The sequence below is a fragment of the Moschus berezovskii genome, chromosome 7 (genome assembly GCF_049115385.1).
Source record: "Moschus berezovskii isolate FMDL1 chromosome 7, NW_MosBer_1.0, whole genome shotgun sequence".
Lineage (NCBI taxonomy): Eukaryota > Metazoa > Chordata > Mammalia > Artiodactyla > Moschidae > Moschus > Moschus berezovskii.
In genome coordinates, this window is record NC_142466.1 from 83,138,925 (window position 1) to 83,159,220 (window position 20,296).

The following is a 20,296-nucleotide window of genomic DNA, read 5'->3' on the forward strand; positions in this document are numbered from 1 at the left end:
AGATGGGGAAACAGTGGCTGACTTTCTTTTTTTGGGCTCCAAAATCACTGCAGATAGTGACTGCAGCCGTGAAATTAAAAGATGCTGACTCCTTGGAAGGAAAGTTATGACCAACCTAGACAGCATATTATAAAGCAGAGACATTACTTTGCCAACAAAGGTCCGTCTTGTCAAGGCTATGGTTTTTCCAGTAGTCATGTATGGATGTGAGAGTTGAACATCCAAAGAAAGCTGAGCACAGAATTGATGCTTTTGAACTGAGGTGTTGGAGAAGACTCTTAGGAGTCCCTTGGGCTGCAAGGAGATCCAACCAGTCCATCCTAAAGAAGATCAGTCCTGGGTATTCATTGGAAGGACTGATGTTGAAGCTGAAACTCCAATACTTTGGCCACCTGATAAGAAGAGCTGACTCACTGGAAAAGACCCTGATGCTGGGAAAGACTGAGGGCAGGAGGAGAAGGGGACGACAGAGAATGAGATGGTTGGATGGCATCACCAACTCAATGGACATGAGTTTGAGTGAACTCCGGGAGTTGGTGATGGACAGGGAGGCCTGGAGTGCTGTGGTTCATGGGGTCACAAAGAGTCAGATACAACTGAGTGACTGAACTGAACTGAAAATCATGTTGACTGTGTTCTTGGGCCTTTGGTGAGGTGTTGCAGCAGGACATACACACAAGGAATGAGTTGAGAGTTGCCACAGCAAGTCTGCTGCTGCTGCTGCTAAGTCACTTCAGTCGTGTCTGTGTGGCCCCATAGACGGCAGCCTACCAGGCTCTGCCGTCCCTGGGATTCTCCAGGCAAGAACACTGGAGTGGGTTGCCATTTCCTTCTCCAATGCATGAAAATGAAAAGTGAAAGTGAAGTCGCTCAGTCATGTCCGACTCTTAGCAACCCCATAGACGGCAGCCCACCAGGCTTCTCCATGCATGGGATTTTCCAGGCAAGAGTACTGGAGTGGGATGCCAGATGGTTCCAAATTACCTCCTGTTATAAAACTGAGCTCTTTTAGTTTTGTTAAAAGAGAAAACACCAAAGTTTCTTCCTAGGAGTCATAGAAGTAATTCTAGAAATCTGAGGGTGTCAGAATAAATCTTACACGTAATTTGGTCACTGATGCTAAGTACTTCCAGTGTACTCTACCTTTTACCAAAATCACTCTTGTTACTGAGCTCTTTTCTGATAAACCTGTTAGGGGTCCAGCTAGAACTTTATTTTTGTACTATTTACCAACATTATTTTAGTATGTGAAGAGAGAAAAATTTTAAATCAGAGGAAAATTTCAAATAAGCAATAAAATCATTCTCATCTTGTGTATGTATAGATTGTTCAGTTCAATTCAGTCGCTCAGTCGTGTCCGACTCTTTGCGACCCCATGAATCACAGCACGCCAGGCCTCCCTGTCCATCAGCAACTCCCGGAGTTCACTCAAACTCATGTCCACCGAGTCGGTGATGCCATCCAGCCATCTCATTCTCTGTCATCCCCGTCTCCTCCCGCCCCCAATCCCTCCTAGCATCAGACTCTTTTCCAGTGAGTCAACCTGTCGCATGAGGTGGCCAAAGTATTGGAGTTTCAGCTTTAGCATCAGTCCTTTCAGTGAACACCCAGGATTGATCTCCTTTAGAATGGACTGGTTGGATCTCCTTGCAGTTCAAGGGACTCTCAAGAGTCTTCTCCAGCACCCCAATTCAAAAGCATCAATTCTTCGGTGATCAGCTTTCTTCACAGTCCAGCTCTCACATCCATACATGACCACTGGAAAAACCATAGCCTTGACTAGACGGACCTTTGTATAGACTGTTACCTACAATTAATTTAAGCACATAAAACAAATGACTTTCATATGTACTTTCAGTAATTTTTCAGACTGCTTTGAATGAAAGAGATTATTTCTATTATACTTTTTCTGGTTTTTAACAAAAATTATTTTAAATAATTTCTCAACTGTACTCAATACACCCCCCCCCCAAGAAAGGGTTACTTTCATCTTCCTTAACATATAATCTGCTCCTAATGATGTTCTCACTTCAAGCACTTGTTATGTCTGTGATGCAGGGAGGGATTTATGAAAGAAGACTGGCCTAGGGTTAGTAACTGTTGAAGCAGGGTAACGGATACATGGGGGAAGGAACCTGAAGCCATACTGGTTTGGGGGAAACAATTTTGGATCAACCCACGTCTCCTAGCTAATCTCAGTCTTCACTTATCTTCTAGCAGGGCTAGGATGCTGGGATTAAGGAAGCCATGCAATAAGGAATCCTCCTTAAGGAAACTTATTTAGGGGACCCATTATAGGTGTACTTCACTTTATTGCAGTTTGCTTTGTGGAGAGGGCATTTGCTTTTTTTTTTTTAACAAACTGAAGGTTCACAGCAACTCTGCATAGAGCAAGTCTATCAGTGCCATTTTTCCAACAAGATTATTTTTAAATTAAGGTATGTACATTGTTTTTTAAAAACATAATGCTACTGCACACATGATAAACTACATAGTATAGTGTAAATATAATTTTTACATGCACTGGGAAACCAATCTGAGACTGCAGTGCGATTTATCACAGTGGTCTGAACCAAAGTTGCAGTATCTCCACAGTACACCTGTATTCTTGTCTGGGAAATTCCATGGACAGGAACTTGTATAGTCCAGGGACCACAGAGAGTCAGACACGACCAAGCATATGCCTATAATATTACTATTGTTGTTGAAGTTCACATGTAATGAGTGCTCACTCTGTGCCAGGTGTGACCCTAAGCCCTTCACACATGTCACCTCACTGAATCCAGGTTACTGTTACATGAAGTAGGTGCTATCATTATCTGTGTCCACATTAAGGGAACTTAAATGTCCCCAGAGAAGTTGAAAACTTGCCCAAGATCACTCAGCTAGCTAGTGGCAGAGGCAGGGTACTGGTCCAGATATTCCACTCTAGAGTCCATTCTAGTAGCCACTTTTGTAAACGGTCTCTCCTATTGAAATGAGATAAAGTACACAGAGAACATCACTCAAGCCCTGACGCCCAGGGGGAGCTCCTCCTTTCATTCACAAATATTAATAACACATCTACTAGGTACCAAGTACTGTCTGGGCAGGACAGAGACAGTGGAGAAAAAGATAAGGTTCGTGTTCTCATGGAACTTAAATGACAGTTTATCTTTCCTTCCCAGTGAGTTTCATAAAATGCCACAGATACGAAAGATTCTTCAACAGCAATTTTAAGAAAACCAGGTTCCCCTCAAATAGTCTGTTAACTTTGGAGACAGCTTCTGAGAGACTGAGAGGAGGTGTTGTATGGTAGGACCAGGCAGCAAAGCAGCCAGAGGAAAGGATGGTAATGAGAGTACTGTCAAACGAGTAGGAGACACATGACCCCAGGGTAAGAGATGGGAGGGGCCCTGGCAGATACCAAAGTCACTAGAGCCCTGACCTGGCAGTCAGAGGTACTAGTTCTGCCACCAACTTCCAATGAGCCCTTTTAAGGTTCCTGCTCTTTTCTGGGCCTCAGTTTCTCCTTCCATAAAACAAGGGTGATCTCTGCTGGACCTACATCGCACTGAGTTACTTCTGCCTGACAAATAATAGTACTCTATCCCTAACAATCAGGGCTGAGGCTGGCGGGAAGAAAACCTCATGAAGCCTTCCACCCTGGAGAAATATTTCATCTCTGGCTAGCTGTTTAAGAGCCACTGATGGCATTGTCTCCTGAACAAGGGAACATGTCACCCTCCTCTTTTCACATTCACACTTGTAAAATGACAGGGCCTACCAAAACACATTCTTCACATGACCAGCTGCACATTCCCCTGGCAGTAGAATTATCATCCCAAGAACAGGTTTGGGGAGCTTAAGGTCAGACCCTTGTGTGTGAGTCTCTCACAAACACACACACACACGCCCCACTCTGACACTTGAGGGGGGCTCACCGGTCAGCATAGCGCAAAGTATTGAGAGTGTGTTCAGTGGCCACATGGCTTGGTGAGATGTTGGCGATCATGCAGGTTTTGGCATTGCCAATGAAAGAGTCCTTCAGCACCTGTTCGAAACAGAAGGCAGGTCAGTGAAATCAACTAACAAAGGGCATACTGACTACTTACTGTGTTTGGGACACTGGGCCATACTCATACATACCACCTTCTACAAAAAGGCAATTCACAAAAGAAGAAACACAAATGATCAATAAACAAACAAAACAGGTACTCACTGCACCACTAATCAAAGAAATGCAGACAAACCATTTTACAAAATTAAAATTTGTGGGGACTTCCCTGGTGGTCTACTGGATCCCATATGCTGCAACTAAGGGTTTGCATGCTGCAACTCACAGTTTGTCACCTCAACTAAGATCCAGTGCAGTCAAGTAATAAATAAATTAAAAAATTAAAATTTGGGGGCCTATAAGCCCATTGGAAGGACCGATGCTAAAGCTGAAACTCCAATACTTTGGCCACCTCATGCGACGAGTTGACTCACTGGAAAAAGAGTCTGATGCTAGGAGGGATTGGGGGTGGGAGGAGACGGGGATGACAGAGAATGAGATAGCTGGATGGCATGACCGACTCGATGGACATGAGGTTGAGTGAACTCCGGGAGTTGCTGATGGACAGGGAGGCCTGGTGTGCTGTGATTCATGGGGTCGCAAAGAGTCGGACACGATTGAGCGACTGAACTGAACTGAACTGAAGATTAAGAAAGACTCACACGAACCTGCTCTGGTGAGGGTCTGGGGAAAGGGTGCTCCTGTACACTGCTATGCTGCCCACGTACTATGCAGTGTGAATTGGTACATGCCTTTAGGAGGGCAGGTTGGTAATATGGTAAAAGCCTGGTAAAAAAAATGTTCCTACTTTTGGTTTGGCAATCACACTTCAAAGACTTTATCCTAAAGAGAAAACTGCTCAACTGATTTAAAAAAAAAGTACACACAGGATATTCATCACAATATTATAATAGTAAAATTTGGAAAATCTCTAAGTCTATAAGCAAGTAACACTAAAAAATTATGAACTGCATACAACCATAAAAACTAATTATGGATATATGTACTTAGGTACCTGGAAAGATCTAAAACTTATGTTTGCGTGAAAAAGGCATATGATTCTGTAAGTGGATTTATGTGTGAAATTACTGATTTAATTAAATAGGAACATAATTTCTGGGGGTGGAGGACATGTTTTGAAAAATAACAAAGCCAATGTCAGAATCAGGACTAACCACCCAAAAGAAGGATTTCCTGAGTCCCCAGTTGTAGTCATGTTTGAGCAGAAACCATCTAACCCATAGATGACTGATTCTAACAAGTTAGGAGCTATGTTTTCATGGGTTCTGTCCCAGTTCCCATGAAGCTGTTGGTCTAGCTGCACAGAGTGAAAACTTCTCCCAGAATACAGAGAGCCTCACCTAGACTGCCTCCTACATGGTCTGTCCTCTACCACACACAGGCTTGGTGCAAAAGGGAACCAGGGGTCCCTGTAACTGTCTTCACAGCTATTTGTACCTAGGCCGAGCCCTCCATGAGTCACTCTTCTTGGTGCTTCCTATCAATAAAGCACATTTTCATGACAGAAAAATGGAAGAAAAAAAATAAGCTATGGTCCTACTACTCAGAATAATCAGCTAACAGAGATGTGTAATTTTTCTGTGTAGTTTTTTTTTCCCTCATTTCATATTTTTAAACTATAGATCGTGGTCATCTTTCCTGGAAGGACATGTCAAAAATCCATCTCATTCTTTTTAAATGCTGCCATTATTTTTTGTCTTGAAACACTGGTCTATCTAAGTCTACAACTAAGACAGTACCAAGATAGCTACACTATCATCCCCTTCAAAGGCTCAGAGATGCCACTAAATCAACAAGGTTTCTTTTTGTTAGAAATAAACGGAAAGCTGTTGGATGGTGACCACTGCTGCCTGGCTGCTATGTACTGCAGGGATCCCTGCCTGAGGATGCCCTTTCTTCTTCAAGACTGAGAGCTCCTAGAAGGAAGGTGACTCCTCCCCTCCTCCCTCTCCCTCCCTCGCTGCCCTCCACCACATCATGCCTTGCTGGCAGTGGATGCTCTCCTGAATGATTAAATGAATGGAAGAAGGAACACACGAGTGAACCAGAACTCAAAGCTCATATTTAACTTTACCTGAGTTAATTTGCTTTGCCTGAAAGGAGTGTGGGTGTGTTCCTGATCCAATGCACGGATACATTCCTTCAGCTGCAAAGTGGTAGAATAACAAGCTCATCAAATATCACATGCCAAGTGAGACTAACAGATCAGATTTTTTATTAAATAAACCACACACATGCAACTCTCCTCCAAAAGGAAGTCAAAATACCCTGGTAGTTTCTTGCTCAACAAGAACAATCAAGGTAGACTGGAAAAACATCATCCTATGCTAGCTATGTCTAGTTAAGCACCCTGCCCCCGGCCCCCTCTCAACTTAAAGGCTGTGAACCTAGGATTAGAGCTGATAGCACAGAACTGACAAACCCAGGGACCCTCCCATTGGTCCCAGAGTCCAACTTCTGTGGTGGCAGTTCTGGCTTGCCAGCTCCCTTTCTCTCCTCATTCCTCCCAACTACAAGATGCACTTAAATAGAGAAAATACCCATGCCACTCCCCCGCCTCCCTGCTCACACATGCAAACCTGTAGGTACAGCTTCAAGTGCAGATTCAGATACAACTTGTCTGAATGGAATAGGAGAAATCCTACAGGCAGAGCTGGGAAGGAACTGAGAAATCACCTAGGTCTATACCTTCATTAAAAAAAGTAGGGATGGTGGCCCAAAGGCAAAGAAGGGCATGTCATTTGCTCCTGGGCAGAGCCTCTCAAAGAAGTGCTCACTGAACAATACTAGTGCCAGCAGAAATCTGGATACATACATCTCCAAGGGCAACATGCCCATCAGAAAGAGCAGAGGTTGAGGGGACAAGATCAGGGAGGAGAGACCTTTTATTTCTGAGTCATGCATCTAGGGTAAGTGACAATAAATAAGAAGAAAGGGAGGGAAGAGAATGGAAGGGATCCCTTGAAGTGCCAGTGCTGGGAGTGAAAAGGTAATTAGCCTTGAGAGTCTCTTCTGACTGTTCTTGGCAGCAGCCATAGATGTCCACAGCTAACCCTTCTCTATCCAAGAAGCTGCAAGGTTGTAAGATGGTATAAAGGAATTTTCACTCTTATTAATGTCAGTCCAATATCCCCAAACTTTAGAACTGGGAAGATTCTCTAGAAGGGATGAACAGGTAACCAAACCTGGCCCCTGAGTTACACCTGCCCCTTACATATTCAAATCCAAGTGTGGCCATCAATCTCTATGAGCCCTTGGGTCCCTTCAGCCTTGCTGAATCAGAATGGAAAGTAGACTTTACTAAGCTCTAAGGGAAAAGCAAGGGAAATACACAGGAAAGGGGCATCTTTGTACACCTCACAAAGCACAAGATTTTGATCCTATTCTTTAAGGCTTGTTTCCAGGATCCTTTACATGTTGTCTCCCACATGAGATAGACAGTCAAGCCCCAAAGGATACTCCACAGGTGCCATGCCATGCTAAGTTGTTTCAGTCACGTCCGACTGTTTGCGACCCTACGGACTATAGCCCTCCAGGCTCCTCTGTCCTTGAGATTCCCCAGGTAAGAATACTGGGGTGGGTTGCCATGCCCTCCTCCAGGGGATCTTCCCGATCCAGGGATCCAACCTGTAACGCCTGCATTGGCAGGCAGATTCTAGCGCCACCTGGGAAGCCTTCTCCACAGGTACCTCTTAGGTTTTCCAGTTAATTCCTAGACCATAAATTTAAACATGAGAATCAAAGATTTCTAGCTAGAGGCTGTAGACCCTTGGCAAATTCACTTAACTTTAGCTTCAGAATCCTGATCTATAACGTGGGAATAAGAGAATCTGTTGTGAAGATTAAACTCACTAGTATATAGTACGTATTCAAAAGTGATTAGCTCCTTGGAGAAATGATTGATTTCAGGACAAGGGCAAGGAAGAGTGTGTGACACCTTGTAGTGCCAAAAGGCAAGAAGATGCTCAAAAATTGATCAGCATGTCAAAAGGATACATAACCAACCTGAAAGAACTTATGGACAGAACCCCAGAAAGAACTCCCAATATCCATTTGGGAAAACGTGAGCAAGAAAATAAGTAATGATAGAAATGGACTCTAATTTAGCAAATGAAAGAAATACCCATTTACGGTTACAAGTAAGTAAGTAAATAAAGAGAAAAAAAACAGCTCTCTCTTGCAGTAGAATTCCAGCTAATTAATGTAGACTGTGTGCTCAGTCACTAAGTCATGTCTGACTCTTTTGCAACCCCATGGACTGTAGCCTGCCAGGCTCATCTGTCCATGGGATTCTCCAGGTAAGAACACTGGAGTTGGCAGCCATTTCCTTCTCCAAGGGCTCTTCCCCACCCAGGGATCGAACTTGCATCTCCTGCATTAGCATGCGGATTGTTTACCACTGAGTCACAAGGGGATCCCCTAATGTACAATGATGGACACAGAAAAATCTCATCATGTAAACACCACAGTAATAATTGTCACAGGTAAGAATCATCAATGGACATTGAAATTAGACGGAAAACCTATGATGTAAATAGGTACTGCATAGTTTAAAAGTATCTGTCCATAAGATACTTGTTACAAAACGAATAATCATAACTTCACAATGGGGAAACCTAGCACAAACCACCTTAACTCAGTGATCAAGCTTAACATTACCAGTAATGACATATTGACTGCTACAATACACTGAGAAAGGTACAACTTCTGTGCTATTCTTGGAAAAATTCATTATTTCAACCTAACAATGAGAAAACATTACACAAACCCAAATTCAGACACAGTCTGCAAAACAATTGGCCAGCATTTTTCAAAGGTGTTAAGGTCAAGATTGACAAAAACCGAGGAGACTACAGAGCCATGACAACTAAAGGTAACAGAATCCTAGACCCGAAAAAGGACATGAGTGGGACTATTGATGAAATTCAAACAAGATCTGTAGACAGTTAATAGAATTGTTTTAATATTCATTTCCTGATTTAAATTGCTATAGTTATATAAAATGTTAACACTGGGAAGGCTAGGTGAAGGAATGCTACATGTTTATTTTTGAAGCTTTTTTAAAATCTAAAATTATTCAAAAATTTTAAATAATAATAAAAAGATGTTGACTCTCTTACCTCTCAGCCAATCAATTTACCTCTCATGAGACCTGAGAGTAATGTGTCTAGTAGGAGATTTCAGTTCTAATCAAAAAGACTTAATGTGGATGGAAACAGGGCAGTACTAAAAGGAATGGGGGTCTCTATAAACAATCATGAATGAGCTCCAGGATACTGTTATGTGAAAAAAGCAAACTGCAGAACAGTGTTAACAGGATGCTAGCCTTTTCTTTTTTCCCATGAGAAAGGGGTGAGTACAAACAAACGTGTTGGTAGAAAATAGTTATCTAAGGGGAGGGGGATGACAGGATTGAGAGGACCTAGATGAACACTAGCCTTCTCTGAATGTGGCTTACTTTATAATTTTTCTTTAACGAATACAAAATTGGTGAGCTTAAACACACAGAATTATTTAAAGAGACTTTGCAATATAATATTATGACTGTACATCCCAAGAGGGATAAAACATAAGGGTAAAAAGGACAACTGCAAAGAAATCTTAATCTGAATTCAGAAATAATATTCAAAGTAATATACCATTATTTTGGTATACATACATATTGAGGTAGAGCAAATAAATTATATTAATGTTGTTAGGAACTAAGAATTTTAGCATAAGAGAAAAGGGAGAGAAATATAAATTCAAAAAAGCAAAGCAAAAACCCTGTAGTCTTAATTTTTAATTAATTTATTAGTATGAATCCATGATATTTTCCCTTCTCTGTCCATCAAAAAGACCTAGAAGTAAGAACTAACCCAGTGGCGATAAGCACCACTAGCACTCCTAAATGCTCCCTAAATACCATTTCCCTCTAAAACCAAGGCTTGTTGAAGAAATAGCTGATTTAAGTTCTGGGGGGAAAATGTATAAGATAAGCCTACAATATTTTGTCATACTAGAAAGCCAGGGACTAGTAGGGTTGTGTCAAAAAGACACAGGAACATAATGGCCAAAAATGTATAAATTAAAAAGTAAAAAAAAAAAAAAAAGAGGACAATGAGTTTATAATAATACAAAAACAAACAAAGTAAAGAACAACAAACTCATGGTCATGTTCAGGTTACCAGGACATCAACTCATTCTGAAAACTGGTGAGTGAAGGCAAAGAACCAAGCATTTATCTTGCCTCCATTGCATGAGTTATACTTCAGGAAAATCAGATAGTTGGGGAAAAGTTCTTTCCAGATAATAAATATAGAAGGAATATTAGAATTAGAATATCACCATTTTGGAATCCCTAATAAAGCAATGGGATAAAAGTAATGCTCACTGACAGCTGCTAAAACCACAGGGCATAAAGGTTGATAGGAAACATAATAATGGAGGAATTAGATTGATAACACTTGACTCTTCCTTAATTCTCAAAATCACAAAAAGAGATAATCAGACATTCTGTACCTCCTGATGGTAATTTTAAAACTTGATGAGAGTAGAAAATGTACTTAAGTGAATCATTCACGCAACTGCAGAAATACTTTTTTGTTTCTAACTGGTAGGACTGACGAGAGGAAGAGAAGGCAGGGAGAGAGGAAGAACTGTCTAGAACTGCCGAGAGTCTGACTGGGCAGCCCCCATCTCCAACCTTGGAATTCCACTGCCTTATTCCAACCCACCCTCACCCACTTTGGCTGCATGTAAAGATGGGCATAATCTCTCAAGGACTTTTAGATGAAAGGTTTTAAACAACTTACAGCCAGAAGACTCTGGTTTATTTCCGCGCCTTCCATCTTTGTCTGTCTATCTGAGTCTCTGGCATCCGCTGCTCTTTCACTGCCAGCCAAGTCAATGAAAGAGATTCTAGAGAACAGACACAGCAGGTAAGACTTCTTTGGGGCTTTGGTTTCTTTTTATATCAGCCAACATTTTGTGATGGCAGGAAGAAATCAACACAGGCCCATCCTCAGGAAAGTTAAAGACATTACTGTCAGTTTTCCAAAAGTATCCCAAGATTTTAATCTGTCAGTTATAGCTGGCACTGTTCACTTACACCCTTCTGTTGGCTTTAACCATTTGTGAGAAAGTATGATTGAAATTAATTAAACATTCTTCCCATAAAGCTAAATGACTACAATGCAAATCACCTAGGTGACCACTTAGATAATTAAATAGAGAATTTTGTGGGCTGCTTTCCAGCCCCCCACCCCCCAAAAGACTCATTACTCAGCGGTGAGATAGGCTCATCCATCACTGTGGCGGAGTGATGCTAAGATAGCACAGAGAGGCGATGAATGAACCCAACTGTCGTATGGCTGCTTTCAAGAAGGATGGATTAATTTTCCTTTTTTTTGACCTGTAAGCTCTCTGAGATGCATTTCCTACTATTCCTCTGCTGATACTGTGTTTCACACTAGAAGCAATCAATGTTCCTTTTAATAACTTAGAGTTGACCAACAATAGGTCATTACTTCATGGTTAATCAACTGGTGGCACTTTGGTACAATGATTTATTTCAGAGTTAATAACTCTATGGTGTATCCCTGAAATAAAGAACTCTATGGGGCAGGATGTCCTGTTGTTGACAACACATATTTCAAAGTCACATTAAGGAAAGGCAGACAATGCAGTTCCCTGCATATTTCCAGCTCACCTGCCAAATGTCCTCTTGGCTGAATCTTTGATCTGAATTTGGATGATAGCGTGAGAGCGGGAGGAGTCTGCGTTAACTCCAGTGGCCCTGGTGCTGCGCTCCTTGCTGCCCTTGAGGATCACCTGAAAATAAAATCCATAGGGTGACTTCTGCAAGGAGTAAACAAAGCCCTCTGGCTCCTGAGAGTTGGCTGAGAGCAGCAGAGACCAGACAGAAATTTGTCAGTATACTGCAGTCTTTTCCCTCTATGTGGAAAACTGCCTGAACACTAAATCATAAAGAGTAAGTACCCAAGAGCAATGACAACAATGTGGAAAACTAATCTTGGGGGAGAATATTCAACAGCTCAAGAGCTAATTTACTTCTTGATCTCACACATTCTTTTTAATATCTTTGATGGATTTATCCTGACTCAACTCCACAGGGCATAACTTGGCTCCAGAGTAAGGTCCCATAATACCCATCTGTCGTAGTAACTGAAGCAAAGGACAGAAATGTGCATCCCAGAATGAATAATCACATCCACCTGTTCTACTACAATGCAGTCATAAAGGAGACCAGGCCTGACATGTGGAAACATGGAAGTGATGAGTTATCGCAATTGCTATGAGCCCATGATTACCCTGGAGACCACTGCCCCTTCAAATGGGAGTAAAGACTAATGTGGATCCCTCTGGCCACAAAGGAATGGGGGAGAAGAGGTGAAGCCTCAGGAATGGCCTCAAGTCACTTGAAAACACAGCCATATATGAATATGCTGCCCTGATTTTGGGAAGTGTTAATTACCGAGAATCAAATAGGTGATGGACTTTAAGAATATTTGACAGAATCCTCACAGTAGCCTAAGATGAGGTGAGTATGATTATTATGCTCAGTTTATAACTGAGGAATAAATTCAAAGGTTGACTTGCTCACAAATAGCTGTTCTGTGGCAGAACCAAATTCTACATCTAGCATCAAGTGTGGCTGATTCCAAAGCCATGTGGTTTCCACTACATTGTGGGGGCACTTATATCATATTATTCATCTATTTGCAGTGTGAACTAGACTAAAGGAAGTCTTATCTCACTTTTCCTCTATCTCTCAGAATTTTAATTTTTACCATATTGAACATGGCTGCCATTTCCAAATTAAGAGTTCAAAAGTTGACGGAGTCAAACTTCAACAACAGTTCATAAAATACCTTAACTAGTAGGAGTAGGTACTTAAAAAAAAATTAACTAATATTAAGTTTCTTCATGGCCTAAGTGATAGTTATGTCTCTAAAGATTACCTGTGAGATTTAGAATGTATCTTAGAACCAGATTTTAAATGCACTCATTTTGTAAATAGCTTGCTAAAAGTTTAAAGGGACTACCTGATGAATCCTTTTGTAAAGAGCAGAACTTGTTAATTTACAAAATTGGATTATCAACTGCATGGACAGCCTGTTGCTGCTAATCAGAAATCAGAAGAGTTAGAGTAGTATCCTTTATACTGGTTACGCTAAGTGCCAAACAACAACAACAACAAAAAAATCCTCCCCCAAAATACTGATAAATAAGGCTGGGTGCTGGCTAGGTCACTTAAGACCAGATCTATGACTGAACCATCTGGTTTACTTATCTATCTATGCCATGAAGCTTGCAGAATCTTTGTTCCCTGACCAGCGACTGAACTTGGAGCCATGGCAGTGAAAAGTGTCAAGTTCTCACCACTGGACTGCCAGGGAATTCCTGTGAACCGTCTAGTTTAAATGTACTTCCTTATCCTGGCCTTTCCTATCATTCTGATTTCACACTTTCAGAGATTATAATGCAAAGATGATGGATTACTTTAAATATGTATTATTTTTATTAAACTTCTCTTTTTTCATTAGAAAGACAAGCTTACTGTGGAAAACTTAGAAAATACAGGAAAAATATAAAAATGAAAATATATACCTTCGATAACTTCAGAGTAAAAAAGATTCTGGTGCATTTCCTCCTCCCAGAGTTTCAGGGTTCTCACAGCTCTTTCGATACACACAAACACATACACACACACACAGCCTTTTACAAACTTCATGAAGAAACAGAGATCTTTTAAATGTCTACATCTGTGATTTGTGTGAGTGATATGCTTGATAGATAAAGGAGAAGTTAAGTGAATTATCCAAGGTCACACAGGCAGCATATGGTCAGGCTAGGGATAGAAGCCAGGTACCCTCTGCCACATGATGGCAGCAATGATGCTACTTCTGCTGGAATCTAATGAGAGCTCAGAGAGGCCTCAAGGTCATACCTAGTCAGGAACTGTGGTTACTGACAGGAAGCTCAAGGGGTGGCCATGTGGTTCACACCCAGGGGAGTTAAAAAAGACTGTCTTCTGAGGTTCTGTTATAGAGTTTTATGTTTGACTTTTCAGTACACCTTATTCACCATGATGTACTAGGTACCTATGAGTGCATCTCAGAAAATCTAACATGTTGGCACGACCTTTTCTGACTAAATAAATGCCTTTTAGGGAAGACAGTAGGGACTATCTGGTCTATAGTCCAGTTTCCTCAGCCTCAGGAACAGTCTGCAATCACCATGTTTTTCAGAAACTGTGGAATAAAGCAGCTGAGCTCTGAGGAGTAAAAATGAGGCAGTCTGCAAAGATCATCAGACAAACTTTTGTAAGTGGCATACAACTCAAGTGTAGCAGTTAAAAACAAAATATGAAGTTAAACTGTCTGGGTTCCCACGCCAGTTCTGACAATATGGTTGGCTGAACTCTTGAAAATCACTTAACTTTTCAGGGCCTCAGTTTCTTATCTATAAAATGGTAATTTCATAAGTTATTTTTGAGACCAAAAAGAGATAATACATAGTAAAGCACTTAGCACTATGATTAGCACATATAAGTTCTCAATAAATACTAATTAAAAATATATACTAAAGAACTAACATATTTGTGTAAACTTCCAAAACATAAACTATTTCTTTTAAAAAATGTAAAATAATCAGAGATCTATGGAGAAATAGAACTTTATGGATCAACATGAGATTCCATGGCTCCCAAGTACAATTAAAAGTTTTAAAAAAGAAGGAAGGAAAAGGAAAGGAAGAGGATAAACAAAAAGAGACAATCTATTTGAGAGAAATGCAAGTCAAGAAACAGAATAAAATTTATGCATCACCTTAAAAATCACAGGCCTCCCATTTCTCTCACTACCTCTTTCTTTTCAAAGTCCTCCTTCCATAATGAAGTCTATTGGGCAAGCTTCTTAATCTAGACACTTTAGACAAACATGTTATATGAGTAGTAAAATGGGGATCTGCTACAATAGAAAGGAGAGACAACTGCTGAATTCTGTGGCACTGGAAAATATTTCGGGACTTATTAATAAGATTAATAGATGTGGGGACTTCCCTGATGGTCCAGTGGCTAAGACTTAAAGCTCCCAATTCAGTGGGCCTGGGTTTGATTCCTATTGAGGGAACCAGATCTCACATGCTGCAACTAAGAGGTCACATGCTATAACTAAAGATCCTCGTGCCACAACTAAGACCTGATACAGCCAAATAAATAAATATATTAAAAATATAAAAAGAACAATAGACATGAGAAATTCAACTAGCATCACAGTAAGCATTATATGTACATTATCTCATTTCCTTCTCTATCACCCAACCCAATCATATAACATCCACATGTTTCAGGCTCAGAAAGGTAAAACACGTGCTCAAGGACACATGGTGCTGGGATTTAGCTCCATCCAGGCTTTAATCACCAAGCTTCCAGCACAAATACCAAAGATGGACTATGAGCACTTGAACAGGAGAGGCACTGTGTAGAGACTAAGTCTCTATCACCGGCATATGACTGAGACTTATCTTAGGGAAGCTCTGCTCTGTGGGCCTCTGCTACCAATTACAGCCAAGGGAGCATTAAAACATGAAGCAGATTTATTAGAAGTTTGGGAATGGATACCTATAAGTACATAAAATGTCTGTAAGAAAGACTTAAAAACCTGAAAACCTATATAACTGAAAAAATGCCCATTGTTTGCCTGACAAAATCTTGATTCCAAATCTGGATGAACCAGCAAGTCCTCTATAAAGGCAGGGAAACCCTGGTGCCTGGATTGTTAAGACCAGGTAATAAAATATACCTAGAAGGAGAAACCTGTTGGAGGAAGGACAATCCTATGTGAAAAATGAAGCTGCTAGTTGTGCAGGCAGGCAACAAGTGGCCATGCCTGTGAGCCTGTAGGTGTTCTGCGATGGTGACATGTATGAAGATGACACCTGAGGGTGACACTTGAGCAAACGCACAGGTGATACCTGAGTGAGGGGGAATGGTGACACCTGAGAGAAAGTGTGACACCTGAGTTAGCAAGTGCTGTTGTTCCAAGTCAATAAATGTTTATGAGGGTAGCCATGTCAGATATCCATAATTTATATCAACTTTCCACCTTGATCTCAGCTGGCTTCCTTCTTGTACTACCTCATATGTATTACAGACTGAGGGTATATGGCAATAATGGCAATGTGGTCACTAACAAGAAACTTCTCTCTGCTGGTCTTAGAAAATACACCTTAGGACAAAGCAGTGCCATAAACTCTTCCAGGGTGAGAGTGATTTGACACTAGATTGCCCACTAACACAGTTATGACCCATAGCCAAGGAAAAGGGACTTCCTTTTAGTGTTTGATCCTTTCCCATTCAATTGGTCTAATTTCCAGGGACAACAGCATCATGAGGACCAACTCTCCTGAGACTCCCAGCCAAATAAAGGAATGACTAGGGGAAGTGGGGGCATGAAGACCACAGGGAACAGGCATATGAGAAACACTCTCCTTAGGACTCTGCTGTGGAGGGAGCTCTGGACAGGTCAAGAATAGTCAACAGTCTCAAGGGAGCCTTTCAAAATGTCCGACCCACTTTTGTTCTGCATCTGCCTCTGCAATCATTGGAAAGAGGGTCTTGGCTCTCAGGTGACTGTTAAAAACAGCCACAAAAGGTGCCATCCTTGGCTTTGGGATACCAGGACTCAGGAGTCTGATAATTACACAAATACAAGGTCCCAGCTTTTAAATAAAATTTACTTATTTGTCCCAAGAAAAAGAAACTGTTAGAAAAAGACTCGTGTCAATGGTGGGCCACCCTGCCATTTCACACACCCAAGTCCCTGGAGGGATGTACTGTGAAGCTGTTCTAAAGGTGGTTATTGTCAAGCACCCAATTTGTCCTTCCAGGCTTCTCCCTTTGACTCTAGGCAGGCTTGTTGGATATACTAGAATGACTACGATAGCTACATGTTAGAATCACTGTGGGATCTTTTAAAACAATACCCCCATTTCTACACTGCTGGTAGGAATATAAAATGGCTCAGCCACTTTTGAAAACAGTTTGGCAGTTCCTCAAAAAGTATGACTCAGCAGTTCCACTCTTATACATATACTCAAAAAAACTGAAAACATATGACCACACAAAACCTGTACATGAGTGTTCATAGCTCCATTATTCATAATAGCCAAAAGGTTGAAACTACATGTCCATCAGCTGATAAAATATGGTATATCTATACAATAGAATATTATTTAGCCATAAAAAGGAATGAAGTACATTTATCAGTACTTCATTCAACAACACAGATGAACCTTGAAAACATTACACTAAGTGAAAAAAGCCAGAGACAAAAGGTTACATATTGTGTGATTACATTTATATGATATGGCCAGAATAGGTAAACTCATACAGATAGAAATTAGTGGTTTTCAGGTACAGGGGAAATAAGTAACTGCTAATGGTACAGGATTTCATTTTGGTGTGATGAAAATGTTCTGGAATTAAGACAGTGGTGACAGCTGCACAACTTTTTGAAAATACTAAAAAAAATCACTAGGTTGTGTATTTTAAAGGGGTGAACATGAAAAAGCAGATTGTAAAGTACCTTTGGACGGATACACAAAAAAACTAAAAAATAAATTAGTTGCCTCAAGGAAAGGGAATGAAAGGAACATTTTCATTGTAACTTTTGAATTTTGAATCCATGTGAAGGTATTATCCATTAAAATTTTTATTTAAAATATGAATCTCTCTCTCTAGAAGCCTTTACCAGAGCCCATTACCATAAAAAAGCACATTAGCAGCCTTTGAAAGGGGCCCCAAAGTATCCTCTTGTATTCTGTTCCGTCGCTCAGTCATGTCCGACTCTTTGCGACCTGGTGGACTGTAGCCTACCAGGCTTCTCCGTCCATGGGATTCTCCAGGCAAGAATACTGGAGTGGGTTACCGTTTCCTTCTCCAGGGGATCTTCCCGACCCAGGGATTGAACCCGGGTCTCCCACATTGGAGGCAGACGCTTTAACCTCTGAGCCATATTAGGCTTTCCCAAATGCCTTATTTCCCACTATCAAGGCACTGAGACCTTGTAGAGAAAGGAGCCATCCTCTCAGAGGAGGACTGAAATGGCGTGTTTGTCACTGCCCTTTGCCTAAGTGAAGTGAAAGTCACTCAGTTGTGTCCGACTCTTTTGAGCCCCATGGACTATACAATCCATGGAATTCTCCAGGCCAGAATACTGGAGTGGGTAGCCTTTCCCCTCTCCAGGGGATCTTCCCAACCCAGGACTCAAACCCAGGTCTCCCGCATTGCAGGTGGATTCTTTACCAGCTGAGCCACAAGAGAAGCCCAAGAAAACTGAAGTGGGTAGCCTATCCCTTCTCCAGTGGATCTTCCTGACCCAGGAATCAACCTGGAGTCTCCTTCATTGCAGGCAGATTCTTTACCAATTGAGCTATGAAGGAAGTCTGCCCTTTGTCTAAATCCGAGTCCATTATACTTGTGAGACAGCAAAATGAAGTCTTTCCTTGTACTTGGGCTGCTACAGTCGGGTAGTAAAGAAGGAAGATTACCTCTAAGAGGAGCTCCACGCTATCCACCTGAAGCTCTCGCAGTCCCACTATTTGTACTACGTGCTTGCTATCTTCTCTTGCGAAGAGCCTGCAGAGACAAGAACGTGGTTGGTTTGGCAGAGCTCTAGTAACAGACTCCTCGTAACCCATTCCACCGCTCCCCCATTATGAGGCAGTTTTGCTATTGAGTGGGATTGATATATGCCTTCTCCCTGCCCATCCCCACACCTCCTGACTCCAATGCTAGGCTTCAGAGGTGGTCTTTGACTGCTGTACATAAATAAATCAACACCTTTGGCTACAAGGAACAGAATGAGTGGTTAACTCAGATCTACGCCAATCAGTGGAATCCGCGATACAGTGACTAGCTCAGGAGTTGATACAGGATCTCTGCTAATCCAATCAAAATAAAGTTCTAGTCTCTGGTTGTTAGGTACTCCTTTTTCCCCTCTAGAAGTGAAAAGCGTGTGGCCTTGGGAGCAGTAGTAGCCATTTTGCATCCACAAAAAGACCATTTTGGAATGAAGCTAACACCATGGGAGGTAGAACAGAAATGCAAAGAAACTGAGTCTTTATAACATCTCTGAACCTCTAGAGTCAAAAGACCCTAAGGCTTCTCTAGGCTTTCTAGTTATATGAGTCAATGACTTCCCTAAATGCTTAAGCCAGTAACAGTATGGCTTTATTTTACTACTTGCAACATAAGGAGTCCTGATACATTTTTGAAGGAAGCAAGGAAGAGTTGGTATTGCAACTAAAGCCTCAGGCCTGAGCGTAGTGTAATGAATGGTTACATCTACCACCATCAAACCAGATCTGCCAAGGGGCAGGTATTGAATCTATCAAAGACACTAAGATTATTTTCTCCCTTAGTAAGAGTGATTAAAATGAATACTGGAATTTCACTTCATAGCCAAACAAAAAGATTTTCTCAAAAAATGTTTTTCTCAGTCTATCCCTTACCCCAAGTTTCCAAATTTTTACAGAAGGACAGGGAAACAGCCTCACTGATGCTCAGAAGACAACATTGACCTCTCAGAAGACAACTCTACTGGAACAGCTGGGCTTTGGGAATAAAAGAAGGATCAAGCTTTCAGCGCCCTCACATCATTCCTGAACATATTTCCCAGACCATATTCCCTGAGCTCACCCCAGAAAGTTCCTAATGAATAGCCTAAAGTGTACTGCTGTATTTTCAAATCATATAAGCAAGAAGTATATTTGTACAACTTTTAATGAAAAGGTATAAAGATAACTTATCTTCTACTTTAAAGAGTTAATTTTAAGATCTATAAACTTTGGCTTTTAGTTTAAGAAGCAGACTGAGCACATATACTTCTATCTACCTTTGTCAAAGCCCCTTTTACAGAAAATATATTTTATTTAAAAACAACAGGATAAGTTATAACAGCTCTAAACAAATAAGAAAGGGTGCTATCATTGAAGCAGGACATTTCAAAAGTCTCAGAAAGTAGGAAAAAAAAGAGATATGAGCCAATTAACCAAAGACATTAAAAAAAATAAAAAAAAACCTAACATCTCCCAGCTTAAGACATTTTCAGAGTAACTGTGAGTTTTCTCTAGAAAGCCCCAGAGAAGATTTTACCCAGAAGTCAGCATATCCCCATTCCTGTGGCTATCATCAAAGAAGGCAGAAATACAGGGCAATATATTGATGTAACT

At 41.1% G+C, this 20,296-nt stretch overlaps 1 protein-coding gene across 3 annotated transcripts in view; it reads right to left on the minus strand.

The window, feature by feature from the left end:
• The window catches only part of KIF24 (kinesin family member 24), a 72,386-nt gene that overhangs the window by 7,518 nt on the left and 44,572 nt on the right, over nt 1-20,296 (minus strand). For 2 of the 3 annotated variants that reach the window (XM_055427307.2, XM_055427308.2), the window contains exons 7-11: nt 18,614-18,701; nt 11,748-11,869; nt 10,852-10,957; nt 6,132-6,203; nt 3,924-4,033 (exon numbers count right to left, since the gene is read on the minus strand). In XM_055427307.2, coding sequence (XP_055283282.2) covers nt 3,924-4,033; nt 6,132-6,203; nt 10,852-10,957; nt 11,748-11,869; nt 18,614-18,701 — 498 coding nt within the window. The remainder of the gene's footprint in view (nt 1-3,923; nt 4,034-6,131; nt 6,204-10,851; nt 10,958-11,747; nt 11,870-18,613; nt 18,702-20,296) is intronic. The other variant, XM_055427310.2, reaches the window with a different exon arrangement.